A 17,897-nucleotide genomic window follows, 5' to 3' on the forward strand; every position below is an offset into this window, starting at 1 on the left:
TGGTGCAAGGGAAAAGGGTATTGAGGACTGTGAATGGGACAGGGAGATGTGAGCTGGAAACTGGAGCAGGAGGTAGGATTAAAGAGTGTTATTAGAGCCTGGGGCATTAATATGAAAGGGACTATGGGTTCAGAGACTAGTAAAGTGGGTAAATACAAACTGTGTAAATGGAAACTGTGAGTCCTGGTGGCTCAGATGGTTAAGAGTCTACCTGCAATGCAGAAGACCTGGGTTAGGTCCCTGGGTCAGGAAGACCCTCTGGAGAAGGAAATGGCAACCCACTCCAGTATTCTTGCCTGAAAATTCTATGGACAGGGAAGCCTGGCAGGCTACAGTCCATGTGGTCGCAGTCAGACACGACTGAGCCACTAACACACTCACTTTCAAGTAGAAACTAGAGTGTGAGCCTATCCAGGAAAAAGTAGGACGTGTCTGCGTTGGTAGCAGGGTAAATGCAGGGACTTTAGGAAGAGGGTGTGACCCTGATCATTTTCTGAGAGGCAGTTGTAGTGGAAAGAATTAAGAATTGAGCAGACGTGGGTTTGCGTCCATCTCAGCCATATAATTATGGCAAACTGTTTACACTTACTAAGCTTCAGTATTCTCATCTGTAAAGTGGGGATGATTATGTCTACTTTAAAGGATTATAGTGGAATTAGAGATGCTGTATGTCAATCACCTTGAGTGTAAGTGCTCAGCAAATGATCACTAATAAATAGCATTATGATGAATGGCCAAGAGAGACTTGTTTGTGATGAGAACCAGGAAGAGGGCTCTTGTGGAAAGCTTTCCCTAATTTTAGGGATTCTGGACCTTGTAACTTTATTGACTGAGCCCACCACCTCTCTGTCCACCTGTTAGACAGAGCTGAGTGCATTCTTCCACTTTCTTCTGGGTTCTCTGTTCACCGCCATCTCCATCTCCCATGTCTCTCCATTTCACCAGGTTACAGAAAGAGACTGGGATGCACTCTCCCATCTCACTGTTCTCTCTTCACCTTTCTTAGAGCTCATGGGCCACAGTATTAAACCTGTCTTCTTAGAGAACATGACACTCTCAGGGCAGAATTCTAAGAGAAATGCTCTTAGTAAATGTGTTCTGTGGTAATTGAAATCAAGTCATATATACCATATATTCTCATTACATTCCTAACTGATGGAGAAAAAAGGTCAAAAGTTACGATTCCTGACTCCTGTCTTAATTCTGTCATTTATCCCCTGAGAGTTCCTGGGCAAGTCATTTCTTTTTTCTAAGTGTTGATTCCTTTTTTTTTTTTTTTTTTAAATGAAGTAATCTACCTGCTCTAGTGTGTTGTTAGGATCAATGAGATGATATACATAAAAAGTGAAGTCACTCAGTCATGTCCGACTCTTTGCAACCCCATGGACATGAGCCTACCAGACCCCTCAGTCCATGGAATTTTCCAGCCAAGAGTACTGGAGTGGGTTGCCATTTCCTTCTGCAGGGGATCTTCCCAACCCAGGGATTGAACCCAGGTCTCCCGCATTGCAGGCAGACACTTTACCATGTGAACCACCAGGGAAGCTTTTGATATACATAAAAACTGCTTTGTAAAAACTGTGAAAGTAAGGGGCCAAAGCATGAGTACTGAGACTTGTGAGATGCCTGTAGAACTTTACCTTAGTTGGCTGAACTAGAGTTATCTGTGGAGAAACTATTGCCAAGATTTCCGTGGTCATGTGGTGATCAGGAAAGAGTAAGACTTTCTCAGAGATACAAAAATGTAAAATAAAATGAAATCAGCCAGTGAAAGAGCTTTACACTTAAAATAGAATGCAGCACAACCTTAATATAAAAGCAAAAACTATACAACATTTATTTTAAAAAAAACAACAGGAAAATTTCTTGGGATAGGCAAAGATTTCTTAGAACACAGAAAGCTTTAACTATAAAGAAAAAAACAAATGGAACTTCATAAAATTAAAAACCAATTAATTAAAAATACCATTAAGAAAACAAATGGGCAAGCCACATTTGAGAAGAAGCCACTTAAGAAAATATTCTCAAGATGTGTATTTGACAAAGGACTCATCTAGAATAAATTTTAAAACTCCTACAACTCAACAATAAAAAGACAAGCAAGTCAATTTTTATTTTTTTTTAATTTTATTTTATTTTTAAACTTTACATAATTGTATTAGTTTTGCCAAATATCAAAATGAATCCGCCACAGGTATACATGTGTTCCCCATCCTGAACCCTCTTCCCTCCTCCCTCCCCATACCATCCCTCTGGGTCGTCCCAGTGCACCAGCCCCAAGCATCCAGTATCGTGCATCGAACCTGGACTGGCAACTCGTTTCATACATGATATTTTACATGTTTCAATGCCATTCTCCCAAATCTTCCCACCCTCTCCCTCTCCCACAGAGTCCATAAGACTGTTCTATACATCAGTGTCTCTTTTGCTGTCTCGTACACAGGGTTATTGTTACCATCTTTCTAAATTCCATATATATGTGTTAGTATACTGTATTGGTGTTTTTCTTTCTGGCTTACTTCACTCTGTATAATAGGCTCCAGTTTCATCCACCTCATTAGAACTGATTCAAATGTATTCTTTTTAATGGCTGAGTAATACTCTATTGTGTATATGTACCACAGCTTTCTTATCCATTCATCTGCTGATGGACATCTAGGTTGCTTCCATGTCCTGGCTATTATAAACAGTGCTGTGATGAACATTGGGGTACATGTGTCTCTTTCCCTTCTGGTTTCCTCAGTGTGTATGCCCAGCAGTGGGATTGCTGGATCATAAGGCAGTTCTATTTCCAGTTTTTTAAGGAATCTCTAAACTGTTCTCCATAGTGGCTGTACTAGTTTGCATTCCCACCAACAGTGTAAGAGGGTTCCCTTTTCTCCACACCCTCTCCAGCATTTATTAGCAAGTCAATTTTTAAAATGGGTAGAACAGGGGTCAGTAACTAACCTACCATGCCTACTGTGTTCCAAGCACTATGCATGGGTTCTAGGGACTAGGGGTTGACTATATCCCAGTTTCTGACCTCAAGGAACTGGACTCTAGTTTGGGGACAGATATGTAAACATAACATAATAAACTGTCAACGCCCTCCTGCCTGAGGTTCTCCATCGCCCTCCACATCCATTTGTGCCTTATCCATGATTCAGAGAGAGTCAGCTTTCCAGGCTCAGTGAGTTGCTATATTTCTTTATTTGAATATGTACATGACACCCAGGCAGTGGCTTTATGGGTCAGACACATTCTTCTGTGTATATATTGGAAAATGGTGCTTTGAAAGGGGAATGGTTAGGGTGGGGAATGGAATTCCCTGGTGGTCCAATGGTTAGGACTTTGTGCTTTCACTGCTGAGAGTGCGGGTTCCATCTCTGGTCAGGGAGCTAAGATCCCACCAGCCATACGTGCAGCCAAAAAAATTAAAAGGGGATGGGGGTGGTATTCATTGAAGAGCAAGTGATGGCCGTAGCCCATAGGCACTCCTAACATTTCTGCTGTGTGTACAAGAAAGTTCTCTGTGCTCCATTTAGTCCAGGCCTCAAATTATGGCCTGGACCCTGGAACAGCCTAGTACTATATTTAGGGGGATGTCCCCTCCCCTAGCCCTGACCAAACAGTATCTGTAGTGCTTAAAGGAAAAAAGTGCTTTAAAAACTGTTCAATTTGTGTACATAACAGACACTTATTTTTAGAAAATGCAGATGAAACAGAATAAAATTTTAAATAATCCAGAATCACCCAACAGCAATAAGCACTGTTAACATTTTGTTGTCAAGTCCACAGGTTGTGCATGCATAGATTCAACCAACTGGGAATCAAAAATATTCAAGAAAAAAGGATTCCAGAAAGTTCCAAAAAGCCCTACTTGAATTTGCCATGTTCTGGCGACTATTTAAGTAGCACTCACATTAGGTATTATAAGTAATCTGAAGATGATTTAAGGTAAACTGGAGGACACTTGTAGGTTATATGCAATACAGCACCGTGTTGTCTAAGGGATCTGAGCATCCTTGGCTTTAGGTACTGTGTATGCTTTCAAGTTTTCTTCCGTGCATTTTGCTCTGGTTTGAATATCTATGTGTCTCCTCCACCAACTCCACATTAGGTCTTGAGAGTAGAGCCCTCCTAAATGAGATTAGTACTTTTATAAAACAGAAAGATCCCTTGTCCCTTACAATCTGTGTAGAAGGTGCCGGGTATGAGCCAAGAAGTGGGCTTTCACCAGAATGCAGCCGTGCTGGCACCTTGATCTTAATCTTGGACTTCCCAGCTTTCAGAGCTATGAAAAATACGTTTCTGCTGTTTATAAGCTATCTGGTCTGATGTATTTTGTTATAGCAGCCTAAAGACAGATACAGACATATATTTATTTACAATAATGGTGTCATACTGTACATATTGTTTGTAATCTGCTATTTTCACTTAATCTTTTGTGAATATTTTCTCAAGTCACTAATAGGGAAATTAACACAACATTGTTTTAATGATACTGTGTTCTCTACTTTTCAAATTGATTATTATTGGAATTTTAGGGTGTTCCTATCTTTTTGTTATCCTTGTGGCATATATTAATATATTGGGTTGGCAAAAAAGTTCATTCAGGTTTTCCCATAATATTGTATGAAAAACCCTAGCGAACTTTTTGGCCAACCCAGTATTTGAGCCCAAAGTTTTCTTGGCAAAGGAAGAGAGAGATGGGAAAGAGTGAAGGGGAAATTATCTCATGTACCTCATAGCAAAATTTCCTAAAAATCCTCTTTATCTCTCTCTACAAAAATCCCAATACTTTCTCTCTTGTTCTCATCTTATCTGTGCAAATACACATTCTTCTCCACTGCTAATACTGGTTCCCTTCCTTCCCTCTCCTTCAATCTTCTCATAAACCTTAATCTTTTTTCCTATTTAAATTTTTTTTAAATAACAGCTTTATTAAGATATAATTCACATAACATAAAACTCACCCTTTTATAAAATTGAGATATAATTCACTTTCCATAAACTCTGGAGTTTTGGTTTTATTCACAGACTCGGGTAACCATCACCACTGACTGATCTCAGAACATTTTCCTCACTCCCAGAAGGAACTTCCACACTCATTAGCAGTCACTCCCCATTTTCCACTCTCTCAGTCCCTGGCAACCACTAATCTACTTTCTGTTTCTGTGGATTTGCCTATTCTGGACATTTCATGTGAAAGGAATCATATAACATCATGCAAAGAATCCTTTTATGACTGGCTCTTTTCACTTACCTTTTTGCAGTTCAGACATACTGTATCATATATCAGTACTTCACTCCTTTCGTTGCTAAATAATATTCCATTATCTATACCATGGTATATCTGTTCATCAGTTGAACATCTGGATTGTTCCCACTTCTTTGGCTACTGTGATTAGTGCTACTGTGAATATTTGTATACAGGCTTTTGCGTGAACATATGTTTTCATTTCTCTTGGGTATATACCCAGGAGTAGAATTTCTAGGTCATATGATAACTCTATGCTTAACATTTTGAAGAACTGCCAGGCTATTTTTCCTAAGTGACTGTCCCATTTTACAATGTCTTCAACGATGTTTGTGGGTTGCAATTTCTCCACATCCTCACCAGTGTTTGTTATTGTCTTTTATCTTAGTGAGAGTGGAGTAGTATCTTGTTGTGATTTTTATTTCTCTAATGACTAATGATGTTGAACCTCTTTTCATGTGCTTATTAATCATTTGTATGTATTCTTTGGAGAAATATCTGTTCAAGTTCTTTGCCCAGTTTTTAATTGGGTTAAATAGTTTTTATTGTTGAGTTGTATATTTTTTATATATTCTGATTCTAAGTCTCTTGTCAGATACACAATTTGCAAATATTTTCTCTCATTCTGTGACTTGTCTTTTCACTTTGTTGATCGTGTCCCTTGGAGACTCAAAGGTTTTTGATTTTTATTAAATCTACCTTATCTATGTTCTCTTTTATCACTTGTTCTTTTGGCATCTTATCTAAGAAGTCATCCAATAATGACCTTAACCAAAGATTATGAATTTACTCCCATATTTTCTTCTGTAACTCTTAGTCTTGTGGCTCATTTAGCCTCTCTGGTTTCTGCCTTTCTGCCTGTCTACTCCTTACCCTAATCAACACACAAAGGCTTGGAAGTCCAACAGAGGAGCCTTCCTCTCAGAAAGGAAAGGAAGAAGAAAGATGGTAAATACTTGCTTTTTAATTTTAATGTAATTTAACTTAACACAAATAACATATTTTAATAGTGTCCCTCACACACATACTTATTAGCCATTTGAATTTTTTCTTTCATGTGTTGCCTGTCTGTGTCCTTGAACACGTGTGACTTGCCTGGCTCTTTACTGTACTCCATATGAAGAGCTCTGATCCTATGATCTAAATGAGTTACACTTTTTAAAAATCGGTGGTATAAAGGTTCAGCTAAATGATGAAGAACTTAGGCAATGAGGGATTTGGACTCGTTGTAGGTAGAGGAAAATGACAGGAATGATAAGGGAAAGAGGAGAAATGAATGAATGAGGAGAAATTAGGTATGAGAAGTCTGAGCAAATGAAGGCTTTGAGGACCTGACCTTGACAGCACAGGAGACTAGAACTTGAGGGGGGCCATCCTGCCATGGTCCAGCCAAGAGACCAGAGAAGCTCAGAATGGGCTCCGTGTAGAGAACTTGACCTTAGCCTATCAGAGGTAAAACCAGGAAGACAAGACATTTTAGGGGACCCTCATAGGGAAAGTTCTAGCTAAAACTGGACAGAATTGGGGCACTTCAGAAGATCTGTTCTCTGAGCTAGCTAAATATTAAGAATATATTATGCCTCAAGCCTTACCTGATGATGTGCTGGAGTAATACAAAAAATATAAAAACAGACCCCACGCTGGGAAGGAAAAGGATGGCATCAGCCATACTAGAAGTCTGCTGCCTAACTCAGTCGCTATTCAGGAAGCTCTAACACAGTAGTAGGAAGAGTGAGGATCCTTGCCCACAGCCAGTCAGAGTGGGACAGGTATTCTGAGGCTCAGGAGGGGAAAGGGGGTCCAAGATGACACAGGCATCAAGTGATATAGTACATTAAAAATTACCTTTCTTGCAAAATTATAGCTTATTGCTGTGCATACCTAACATATTATTTGTGATGTCCCCTCATCTGTAAGTGTGTGTGTTGTAGCTGTGTGTAAGATAATTCCGTGGCTCCTTTGCCTAGCACCCTCTCAGGCATCTTAGGTGGTTTTTCCTTAGTTATGTCATCATTCATAGTTTTTTTTGGACTCAGGACTGGTCATTGTTTACTGCTAAGAAAGAGGAGAAAGAGCTGTCCCTGAGATTCCCCAGACCTTCAGAGGTGGCATTAACAGGGGCCTGGCTTTTTGTTCGAGTGGATACATGGCAAGCTTACAGTGAAGGGGGCACTCGAGAGCTGGCCTTGTGCGGTGAGGCCAAGTACCCCATTGGGCTAAGTTATCCAGCTCCATGTTGACTGAATCTTTCTTCCTCTTGGGCTCTTCGCTATCTGCAAATGACATGGGTAGGGGCATGTCCCTGACTTCGGGGAGGTGACATTAGGTTCCCTTTCTTTCCCTCTCTTTCCAGGTACCAAGCTCTCCTGATGAAATGTGTTCTGCCCCACTGGGCTCCAGGGGCAGTGTCTGGTGCTGTTGATGCCCTTGTTCGAACTTTCCAGAATGGATAGTCCCCCAAAGCTGACTGGAGAGACCCTCATCGTCCACCACATCCCCCTGGTGCACTGCCAAGTCCCAGACAGGCAGTGCTGTGGAGGGGGAGGTGGAGGTAGCGGGAGCACAAGACCCAACCCCTTCTGCCCACCAGAGCTGGGCATCACCCAGCCTGATCAGGACCTCGGACAAGCCGACTCTCTGCTGTACAGCAGCCTGCAGTCTGCTCCAGGGGGCTCTACACGGTCTGCTGATAGTGCCAAGAGCAGGGGTCGGGATGGAAGAGGCCCCGGGGCCCCTAAACGACACAACCCCTTCTTGCTGCAGACGGGCATGGCCGAGCCAGGACTTGGTGACCTATATGAGGATAGCATCAGTGACAGTGCCGCCCAGCAGTCCTTCCACCTGCACAGGGCTGGCCAGCCCACCTTCCATCTCTCCTCTTTCCAGCTGCCACCGCCTGGCCCCAGAGTGGGCAGGCCATGGGGGGCAGCGCGTAGTCGAGCCGGAGTGGTGGAAGGGCAAGAACAGGAGCCAGTGACTGTCTTGGATGCCCCGCATTGCAGCACTGGCCGCTGCTGCCGGCCAGAGCCGGAAGCTGAGACCATGGAGCTGGATGAGTGTGGGGGGCCCGGTGGGAGTGGCAGTGGGGGTGGAGCCAGTGACACCTCTGGCTTTTCCTTTGACCAGGAATGGAAGCTCAGTTCCGATGAATCCCCAAGGAACCCCAGATGCTCAGGCTCAGGCACCCAGCACTGCCGCTGCAGTAGCACCTCCAGTCAGTCCGAGGCGGCTGACCAGTCCATGGGCTATGTGAGCGACTCCTCCTGCAACAGCTCGGACGGCGTGCTGGTCACCTTCAGCACCCTCTACAACAAAATGCACGGCAACTCCCGTGCCAACCTCAACTCTGCCCCACAATCCTGCAGCGACTCTTCCTTCTACAGCCACTCGGACCCTGGCGCCTTCTACCTGGACCTGCAGCCCTCCCCAGCTGAGTCGAAGATGTCTTGTGAGTCCCACCACCCTGACAGCGGAGGAAGGGAAGGTGGCTATGGTTGTCCTCATGCCTCATCTCCTGAGCTTGATGCCAACTGCAACTCCTACCGCCCGTACTGTGAGCCCTGCCCAGCTGTGGCTGACCTCACAGCCTGCTTCCAGAGCCAGGCCCGTCTTGTTGTGGCCACACAGAATTACTATAAACTTGTCACCTGTGACCTGTCCTCCCAGTCCTCCCCAAGCCCAGCTGGCTCTTCTGTCACCAGCTGCTCGGAGGAACACACCAAGATCAGTCCTGCCCCTGGCCCTGGCCCAGACCCTGGCCCTAGCCAGCCCTCTGAGTATTACCTGTTCCAGAAGCCGGAAGTCCAGCCAGAGGAACAAGAAGCAGTGGGCTCTGAAGTGGAAGCGGAGACTCCCATGGGCCGCACTGTGATCGAGGGTCAAGTGTACACCAACACTTCACCCCCCAACCTCAGCACTGGACGTCAGCGCTCTCGAAGCTATGACCGCAGCCTAGAGCGCAGCCCTCCTGTCCGCTTGGGCTCTCTGGAACGCATGTTGAGTTGCCCAGTGCGCCTCAGTGAGGGCCCCACCGCCATTACTGGGCCTAGTTCCCCACCTCGGCGGGTCACCTCCTTTGCCGAACTTGCCAAGGGCCGGAAGAAAGCTGCAGGCTCTGGCTCCCCTCCACTGCGAGCAAGCACTGGGGACTCCTCTCAGGAGTTCTCACTCATCCAAGAAGCCCAGCAAGACAGGGTGGGCCCCCCAGATGAGGGCACTCACTGTAGCCATAGTCTCCCACCCATGCCCTTGGAGCCAGGCATGGACCTGGTTGGCCCAGAGCCCTGGTCCACCCAGGTCTGTCAGGGCTCCCAGTCCAGTGAGATGCCACCCGCTGGCCTCAGAGCTGCTGGGCAGGGGCCCCTGGCCCAGCTGATGGATCCAGGGCCTGCTCTCCCAGGGAGCCCAGCCAACAGCCATACCCAGAGGGACGCAAGAGCTAAAGCTGACGGTAAGAAGCCTAGTGGCTGGAGAGTAGCAGGTTGTATGCATGGCCTCATATCAGTAATAGGTCCTGCCAACCACCCCACCTCTACCACTAGAGGTTTCTCAGCCCAGACCCATCATCTTTCCAGTCCAGAGCATGTCCTCCAGTTATAATAGGGGGAGGCGGATAGGGAATAAAGCATACACCAAGGAGATGAAATCAGCAACTGAGAAATCGATGTATTGAGATAGCAGGTACTCAGAAGATTGTGATTCAAAGCCCGGGTGACTGGAAAGATGATGATACATGGGTAGGGACTGCAAACACAGAAGTAGACTTACTGGGAAAGGAATAAGGCCTGAGCTCCATTTTGGACATCAAGGAATTTGCCGTGTTTAAGAGAAATGTCAAACAGACAGACCACACTGGGCATCAGTAAGTTCATTCTTTGATCAGTGATTGTAGCCACTCTTCAAAGAACCTGAGACCTGACACTTAACCTTTGAGCCTCCCAGGCCAGCTCTTCCCTATTTATTTCATTTCGCTTAAGTGATTATTTTATAAAGGCTCTGTGTTGAGTGGGTGCTGGTGATAGACGAGAGGGACAATATCTGTCCTCGAGGAATTCTGATGAAGGATGGGAACAGAAAAGGAAGCACAATTAAACTGTAGAGGTGGCAGTTGTATGGCACTGGCCTATGAGAGGAGCACCCAAACAGACCAGAATGTCAGCAAAGGAGCGCTAACACAGTGTACATTTAAGCACAGTCCAGAAAAATGTTAGAGGAGTAGGCTTTGTGGACACTAATAAAAAGAACACTGTAGGCTCATACAAAAGTCGGTACAAACCGCAAATGCATAGAGTATCTTGATGCTTTCCAGAAACTGCAAATAATTTAGTATAGCCATTGTAGAATGTGGATGGAACCATTAAAGGATTTTAATTAGGGAAATGGAGTTTTTTGGTTTGTAATGGCATGTTTTGATTTGCATTTTAGAAAGCTCACAGGTTGTTTGAATGGAAGGTAGATTAGAAAGGATGTCTCCCTGGAGGTCAGGAGACCACCATGAGAGACCAGTCATTGGAATAAAAATAGTAGTTGAAGCTATGAGTGGGTGAGAACATCCAGGGAGAATGTGTAGAGTTATAAAGGGAACAAGGGACAGAGCCCTGGGGATACAGTGATTGAAGGGTGAGCAGAGCAGTCCTCAAAGGAAACAGAAAAATCAGCCAAGAAAATAGAGGGGAAACCAAGAGAGAGTGAAGTCATAGGAACCAAAGAAGGAGAAAGTTTCAAAAAGAGATTCAACAAATGAGTTCTGAAAACAAATCACTAGGATTAAGGCTGAAAATCCCCAAAGCAGCATTTGGGAGTGATGAGGGCAGAAGGCAGATCTCAGAGGGTTTGGAAGGAAAGAGGAGATGAAGCAGAGGAAAGATCGATTATGGGAAATTTGCTGTCTGTGGCCTTAGGGCTTCCCTGGTGGCTCAGGCAGTAAAGAATCTACCTGCAATACAGGAGACCTGGGTTCCATCCCTGGGTTGGGGTGATACCCTGGAGAAGGAAATGGCAACCCACTCCAGTATTCTTGCTTGGAGAATTCCATGGACAGAGGAGCCTGGCAGGCTACAGTCCACGGGGTCACAAAGAGTCTGCCACGACTGAGTGACTGACACTTTCACTTTCAGCCTTAGGTTGGTCCGTTGGCTTCTCTAAGGAAAGGGGTTAAAAACCCATAGATGGTGTTATACATGCTGTTTGAGAGATGGCAGTATATCAGATGACTTCAGGCTCCTAAACACACATGGAGGAACTGCCCCAGAAATGCAAGAAGGTCTCTAGGGCAGAGGGGGCTCCGAAACGGCAGGGATTGGCCAGAGTCTTCTGAACCCACACTCTTCTCAGACTGCAGTGCCTGGTGGGTATATCTGGGCACAGACAGTGCTTGGCTGGCACTCTGAGGACAAGGTCAGTCCTGATCAGATATGGGAGAAGAGGCTTTAAAAGTGTTTTTGCTATCAGATAAGATTTTTCATAATAATATAAGACTTTTGTTCCATAAATCTCCAGTGACCTATCATAAGGCTTTTTTGTTCTGTACAACTTTTTTACTTTTTAATCAAAAAATGATGAATTCATGAATGACAAAAGAAGTGAGATCTCTTTGAGATTCTGAGCAACAGAATCTAGATTTTAAAAGAATTTTATCTAGTCTGGAAAAAAACATTTTGTTCTTTCAAGGACCAATATGAACTTTGATATGTAAGTGTTCTTGATTTGGGATATTTATTAATAATTGATTGCAAACTCAGAATGAGTCAGCAGTTAGGAAGGGCTTCTAAAAAGTTAAAATGGCTGGATTCATTTATAGACTCCAGAAGGGAGGAGTTGATAGTCCCCTCCACTCCTGTGAACCTTAGGGCCCACCTGGGATTCTGGGCGCTCCATTTTAAGAGGGAACTGAGGGACTGGGGCTCTGTTGCCTGCAACATGGACTTGAGTGAATGCGATCTCTATCTCCAGTGTTTCTAAGGGCTGTCTCAAAGAACAGGAGAAACCTTTTCCCCTGTATTCCCAGAGGGTAGAATTGATACCCGCTCCCCACTGTAGTCACCCCTCCCCCTTTCCCAGTCTTCCTCCTCTGCCTCAAACCTACCCTGAGAACTTAGCAGGGAGGAATTTTAAAGGAGTAGGAATAGTCTAATTCAAACATACTCTATATAGCATGTACAGTAAAGCTGAGGTTGGGAGGGCCTAATCTGATAGCCAGGGTCAGCTCAGGCTTGAAATTTGATATTTAAATAAGTGGAGAGGATGAAGACATTGCCAGCGGGAAAAGCAGTGTGCTTTAAGATGGGAAAGGGGTGGGAAGAGCCGTGTCAATGGGGAGGGTAGTGCATTTGCCACAGGGGTGGCCACCAACCTGCCTGAGATGAGACTTTGTTCTGTGGGCAGCAGAGCCACAGGAAATAGAACTGGTGTTCTAAGAAGTGAGCTGGTCCGTGTAAGAAGATTTGGATGTAGCAAGACCATACTGAACCAAGGGTGACAGTGAGAATCCGTTCATGGCTTTTATTCAGTACCTACCATATACCAAGATCCATTCTAGGCACTGGGGATACAGCAGGGAACAATTTAAAAATCCCTGCTTTTCCAGAATCCTAATAAGGAGTAATGGGCAATAAACAAATAAGATAATTTCTGACAGTGAAAAATGGCTAAAAAGGAAATACAACAGGGTGATGAGAGCATGACTTGCCCGAGGCACTGGGGCAATCACAGAAGGTCTTGAGGAGGAGATGATGCTTGAGTTGATGCCTAGCTGATTTCAGGCAGAAGGAACAGCAGTATACAAGACCCCAAGATGTTAATGAACTTGACATGTTTAAGGACCGAAGAAGGTATGACTGGAGCATAGTGAGCAAGGGAGATTGACAAGGGCTGTTCGCTAAGCCCTGACTGGGACTGGCAGGAGAGTGTAGTCTGAAAATGTCCACCGAGAGTGGTTCTGAAACACCTGCTTTATGGGGTTGTGGTCACCATCCCCTTAAGACTCGCCGAAGTAAATAAATGCAGAAAGATAAGGAGTAGGAAAATCCAGCCTAATACCATTTCATGTGTGGTGCGATGTGGCAGAGAGAACATTAGCCCCAAAGCCAAACTCTGACTTAGGCAGAATTCTAGCTCTGCCACTTCCTAGTTGTGTGATCTTGGGCAAATGACTTAATCTCTAAATTTCCAATGCCCAGGTCTTTTAACTATGGATACTAATTCCTGCTTCAGAGCTGTTGAACCCAGGGTGCGAGTGAGCCACACCCAGGGGTTCAGGTGATTGGGCAGTTATAGCGCCACCTTGTGTTTATTCGGGTGTTGACAGTGCGCTGTGTTTAATTAGAAGCACAATCCATAGGCAAATGGATTGTCTCTGTGCAGTGTTGGAGTGTTGTGTTTAGTTCTGAGATACATGTTTTGTGGGACACTGACTAGAAGATTGGCTGAAAGAACAGGAGAGGACCAGCCTTGGTAAACACACCTCTGTGTGGAGGGAGCAGATGTGGACTCTGGGGTTCCAATGCTAGGATCAGTGAAGAGTATGACTGGGGTAGATTGGGTGACAAGGAAGCTGATAATGGCAGCAAGTAAAGAAATATTTTATTATGGTTAGATTTGATCAAGAATGAAATATGTGGGCTGTAGTTGATGAGGGGATGATGGGTGGAAGCTTGAAGTAAATTAACATCTTGACACTGAAAATATGTGACTGACTCCAGGCCTTTAGACCTTAGATACAAAGGAGAAGGAAACGGCAGCCCACTCCAGTCTTCTTGCCTGGAGAATCCCAATGGACAGAGGAGCCTAGCGGGCTACAGTCCTTGGGGGTCACAAAGAGTTGGACATGACTAAGTGACGCTTTCACTTTCACAAAGAAAATGGTGGTTCTGCCATTGGCAGAAATGGAAATCATCAGGAGACTGAATGAGGTATTTTAAATAGCAAATTTTAATTGGAAACAGAAACCTAAAACAGAATGATCTAGAGATCAAGAGAAAGGTTGAAGCTAAAGCCATGGGTTCAGAAGTCACCTATATGACTGTCTGAACATGAACAATGCAGGGAAAAAAAGTGCAAAGGGAAATATAAGAATTGAGCCTTAAGATGCACCCACATTTGAAGTCAAGAAAAAGAAGAAGGGCTGAACAGCCAAGAGACAAGTCAATATCATGAAAACACCAGGAGAAGATGGGAGAAGCAGTGGCACAATCCACAGAGTCAATTACCCCTACCCTACTCAGCTCCTCCAGCCCAGGTCCTGCCCCTCTCTCACTCTCCCTGGTGAGCATCATCTCCTGACTGCTTCTTTGCTTCCTCTCATGTGATTTCAGTGTTTGATTCCTTCTCCATCCCTGTTGCTGCAGGGGGTGGTGCTGAGAGCCGACCGGTCCTTCGCTACAGCAAGGAGCAGAGGCCAACCACGCTGCCCATCCAGCCGTTCGTGTTCCAGCACCACTTCCCCAAGCAGCTGGCCAAGGCCCGGGCCCTGCACAGCCTTTCCCAGCTCTACAGCCTCTCGGGCTGCAGCCGTGCACCGCAGCCTGCCCCCGCAGCTGCCCCCACTGCTCAAGGCCCAGGCCCAGCTCCTTCAGGAGAGCCACAGGTGCCCACCCACAGGGGTGCCAGGAAAGCCAGGCCTGAGCCAGAGACCTCGCGGCCATCACCCCTGGGCAGCTACTCCCCCATCCGGAGTACTGGCCCCTTTGGGCCCAGCACCGACTCTTCAGCCTCCACTTCGTGCTCCCCTCTCCCAGAGCAGGCCACAGCCACAGAAAGCCCACCTCCATGGGGCCTTTCCTGTCCTCCTGCTGTCCGGCCTGCCATCTCCCAGCAGCCGCAGAAGGAGGATCCGAAGATACTGACCTTGGCTGAGTACCGGCTCCATGGGACAGGAAGCTTGCCTCCTCTGGGCTCCTGGAGATCTAGCCTCGGCCGAGTGGAGAGCCTGGCCCGGGGAGGTGGCGAGGGCAGCATGGCTTCCAGGCCCAGTAATGGTATGAAGCTCACTGCCCACCCCCCTTTCCCACCCCAGGCAGTCTACCTCCCCTTTGAATGATTTCCTGCACTCCACATGGGGTCACAGGTTACAGTGTGTGCAACTGTAGCTAATATCCCAACCCTTGGGTTTTATACAGGCCCACCGGGTGGGTATGAAATGCTGTCTCTTAACTATTTCCTGTCTCTTCTGCTAATCTCTCCTGATTTCAGCCAACCACCTATCCCCTCAAGCACTCAAGTGGCGAGAATACAGGAGGAAGAACCCTCTAGGGCCCCCTGGTTTGTCAGGGAGCCTAGACCGAAGGCCACAGGATGCTCGGCTGGCCCGAAGGAACCCCATCTTTGAGTTCCCCGGCTCCCTCGGTGCTGCTGGCCATCTGAACTGCCGGCTGAATGGTGTGTGGGCCAGGTCCCCAGCAAACCCAGGGCAGGCTCTGCTGTAGCTGGGAGGGAAGGGGTCAGTCCCAAAAGAACACATCTCAGAGGACATGAGGCACAGACCTGAGCTGCCACTAAGGAAGACAATTGCTTGGGATTGATTTTTCTCTTCTTTCCAGGTCAAGTAGTGAAGCCGTTACCACTAACCTGCCCTGACTTCCAAGACCCTTTCTCCTTGACTGAGAAGCCCCCTGCTGAGTTTTGCCTGTCCCCAGATGGCAGCTCAGAGGCTGTATCCATTGATGTGCTTCAGAAAAAAGGTGAATATCATTCCTAGCTCAAGACCGGAAATCTGCTGTTACTACCTTTTTATGCCTGTGGCCCAACTATCTAGCCCTTCAGAATATTTCCCTGTCTTAGAACTCCAAGTGCTGGGAGGGAATTAGCACAAGCTTTGGGGCAAGAGGCAGAAGTCTGTACTATGGATCATGAGTATCTGCAAGTGAGCAACAGTCATTTATCAGATGCTTTAGACTGTCTCCAGTCTCTTCCCTCAGGGAGCTATGTGTAGGGAGGGAGACACCTGTGTGCTATACCAGGGGAGCTCAAGGGCTACAGGACAAGGTGGCTTGGATAAGCATGATCTAATCAGATGAGGACTGACAAGGAACCAGTCTATTTAGCAGAGCCGTTTAAATGAGATGATAAGGAGAAGATTGAGCATAACTGTGGGCTGAAGAGAAGGAGCTTGTGAAAGGGAGAAAGATGAAGCTAAAGTCCCTTGCAGAGACAGAGCAGGGGACTCAGGGCATCGAGAGGGAAGAACCTTAGGCAAGAAGGGGAATGGCCACCTTCTTCCAAGATGGAAAGGGAGTAAGGGAGGGCAGGTGGGAAGGAGGATGGATGTGATGTAGTCCCGTCTTTTGGATGGAGAGGGAAGTTGAATTCATTACCGGTGGCCTCTGTTCTCTGAGTGAGGTAGAACCAAGGGCTTGAGAAGAGGGGTAAAGATTTGGCATGGCAACTTGAGGGCATAGCAGAGGGTGCTGCAGGGCACGCATCAAAGAAGTACCCTTCCCAGGCCCTGGATGAACAGCCTTGGACTTTCTCCGACAGCAGCCAATAGCCTGGTTTCTCAAAGTGGAGAGGATGGAGAGTTAGACTGATCCAGGTTTGAAGTAAAAGGGCAAGGAAGTGAGTACGTTGAGTGTCTTAATGGAATCGTTGGGGTGGGTCTTGGCAGAGAGGTTAAAACAGGAAGGACTTGAGAAGTGGGTAAAACCAGGAAGAAGCCAAGGCCTGTGGTACCTATGCAGGGACAGAGAGAGAGAGAGAGTGTGTGTGTGTGTAAGCCCTTCCCTCTCCCCACTGAGGGCCCACTCCCAGCCAACTTGCCTGGGGACTCATTAGGGACCTGGCACATCAAATTCTCACTTGCAGGGCTGGTGAAAGCTGTCAACACTGCTGTGGACCTCATTGTGGCCCATTTTGGCACAAGCCGGGATCCCGGGGTCAAGGTATGCGAGAGACTGAAGAGCTGAGCTCCGTCCTGCTGACCGTCACCTATCCTGTGCTACCCCCGTCTCTTGCTCTCCTTCCCCCAGAACTCAGAGTTGGGTCCTCAGGGACGGGGACCACAAGAGAAGTACCGTAAGGACTAAGGCAGTCAGAAAGGACCAAGGTTGCAGGTAATTAATTCCCTGTACTTCCCTGCTGCATCCACAGGCGAAGCTGGGGAACAGTTCTGTGAGCCCCAATGTGGGTCACCTGGTTCTGAAGTACCTGTGCCCTGCGGTGCGGGCGGTGTTGGAGGACGGACTCAAGTCTTTTGTGCTGGACGTCATCATTGGGCAACGTAAGAACACACCGTGGAGTGTGGTGGAGGCCTCCACACAGCTAGGTCAGTGCTGGTGGCAAGGGAAGAAGCCCAAGCTGAATTTTCAGGGTTCCAAAGACGGTGACCTCCAACTCTGGCTTCCTCCCAGGCCCATCCACCAAGGTCTTGCACGGCCTGTACAACAAAGTCAGCCAGTTCCCAGAGCTCACCAGTCACACCATGCGCTTCAACGCCTTCATCCTCGGCCTGCTCAAGTGAGTGTGTGGAAATCTGCAGCCCACCAGCCCCCTCCCCTTGGCCCCAGCGCCTCTGAAGAACCAACTCCCTAGACTGAATCAGAAAGGGTAAATCTGCAGGATCTGTGGCCAGGCTCAGGCCCACTTTCTCCCCACCTTGCTACAGCCTCTCTTAGTGGGTCACAGGTTTCCCACCAGACCCATGACTCTGATCACCAATACAGGC

The 17,897-nt window shown here is 46.7% G+C and overlaps 1 protein-coding gene across 12 annotated transcripts in view; it reads left to right on the forward strand.

The window, feature by feature from the left end:
• RUSC2 (RUN and SH3 domain containing 2) overlaps nt 1–17,897 on the forward strand; it is a 63,400-nt gene that overhangs the window by 42,079 nt on the left and 3,424 nt on the right. For 5 of the 12 annotated variants that reach the window (XM_025281681.3, XM_025281674.3, XM_025281677.3 and 2 more), the window contains exons 2-8: nt 7,596–9,692; nt 14,554–15,216; nt 15,431–15,616; nt 15,778–15,918; nt 17,039–17,115; nt 17,324–17,498; nt 17,584–17,689. In XM_025281681.3, coding sequence (XP_025137466.2) covers nt 7,664–9,692; nt 14,554–15,216; nt 15,431–15,616; nt 15,778–15,918; nt 17,039–17,115; nt 17,324–17,498; nt 17,584–17,689 — 3,377 coding nt within the window. In that variant the 5' untranslated portion in view covers nt 7,596–7,663. The other 7 variants (XM_025281682.3, XM_025281683.3, XM_044940005.2 and 4 more) reach the window with 5 other exon arrangements.

This window comes from Bubalus bubalis, chromosome 3 (genome assembly GCF_019923935.1).
Source record: "Bubalus bubalis isolate 160015118507 breed Murrah chromosome 3, NDDB_SH_1, whole genome shotgun sequence".
Taxonomy (NCBI): Eukaryota; Metazoa; Chordata; class Mammalia; order Artiodactyla; family Bovidae; genus Bubalus; species Bubalus bubalis.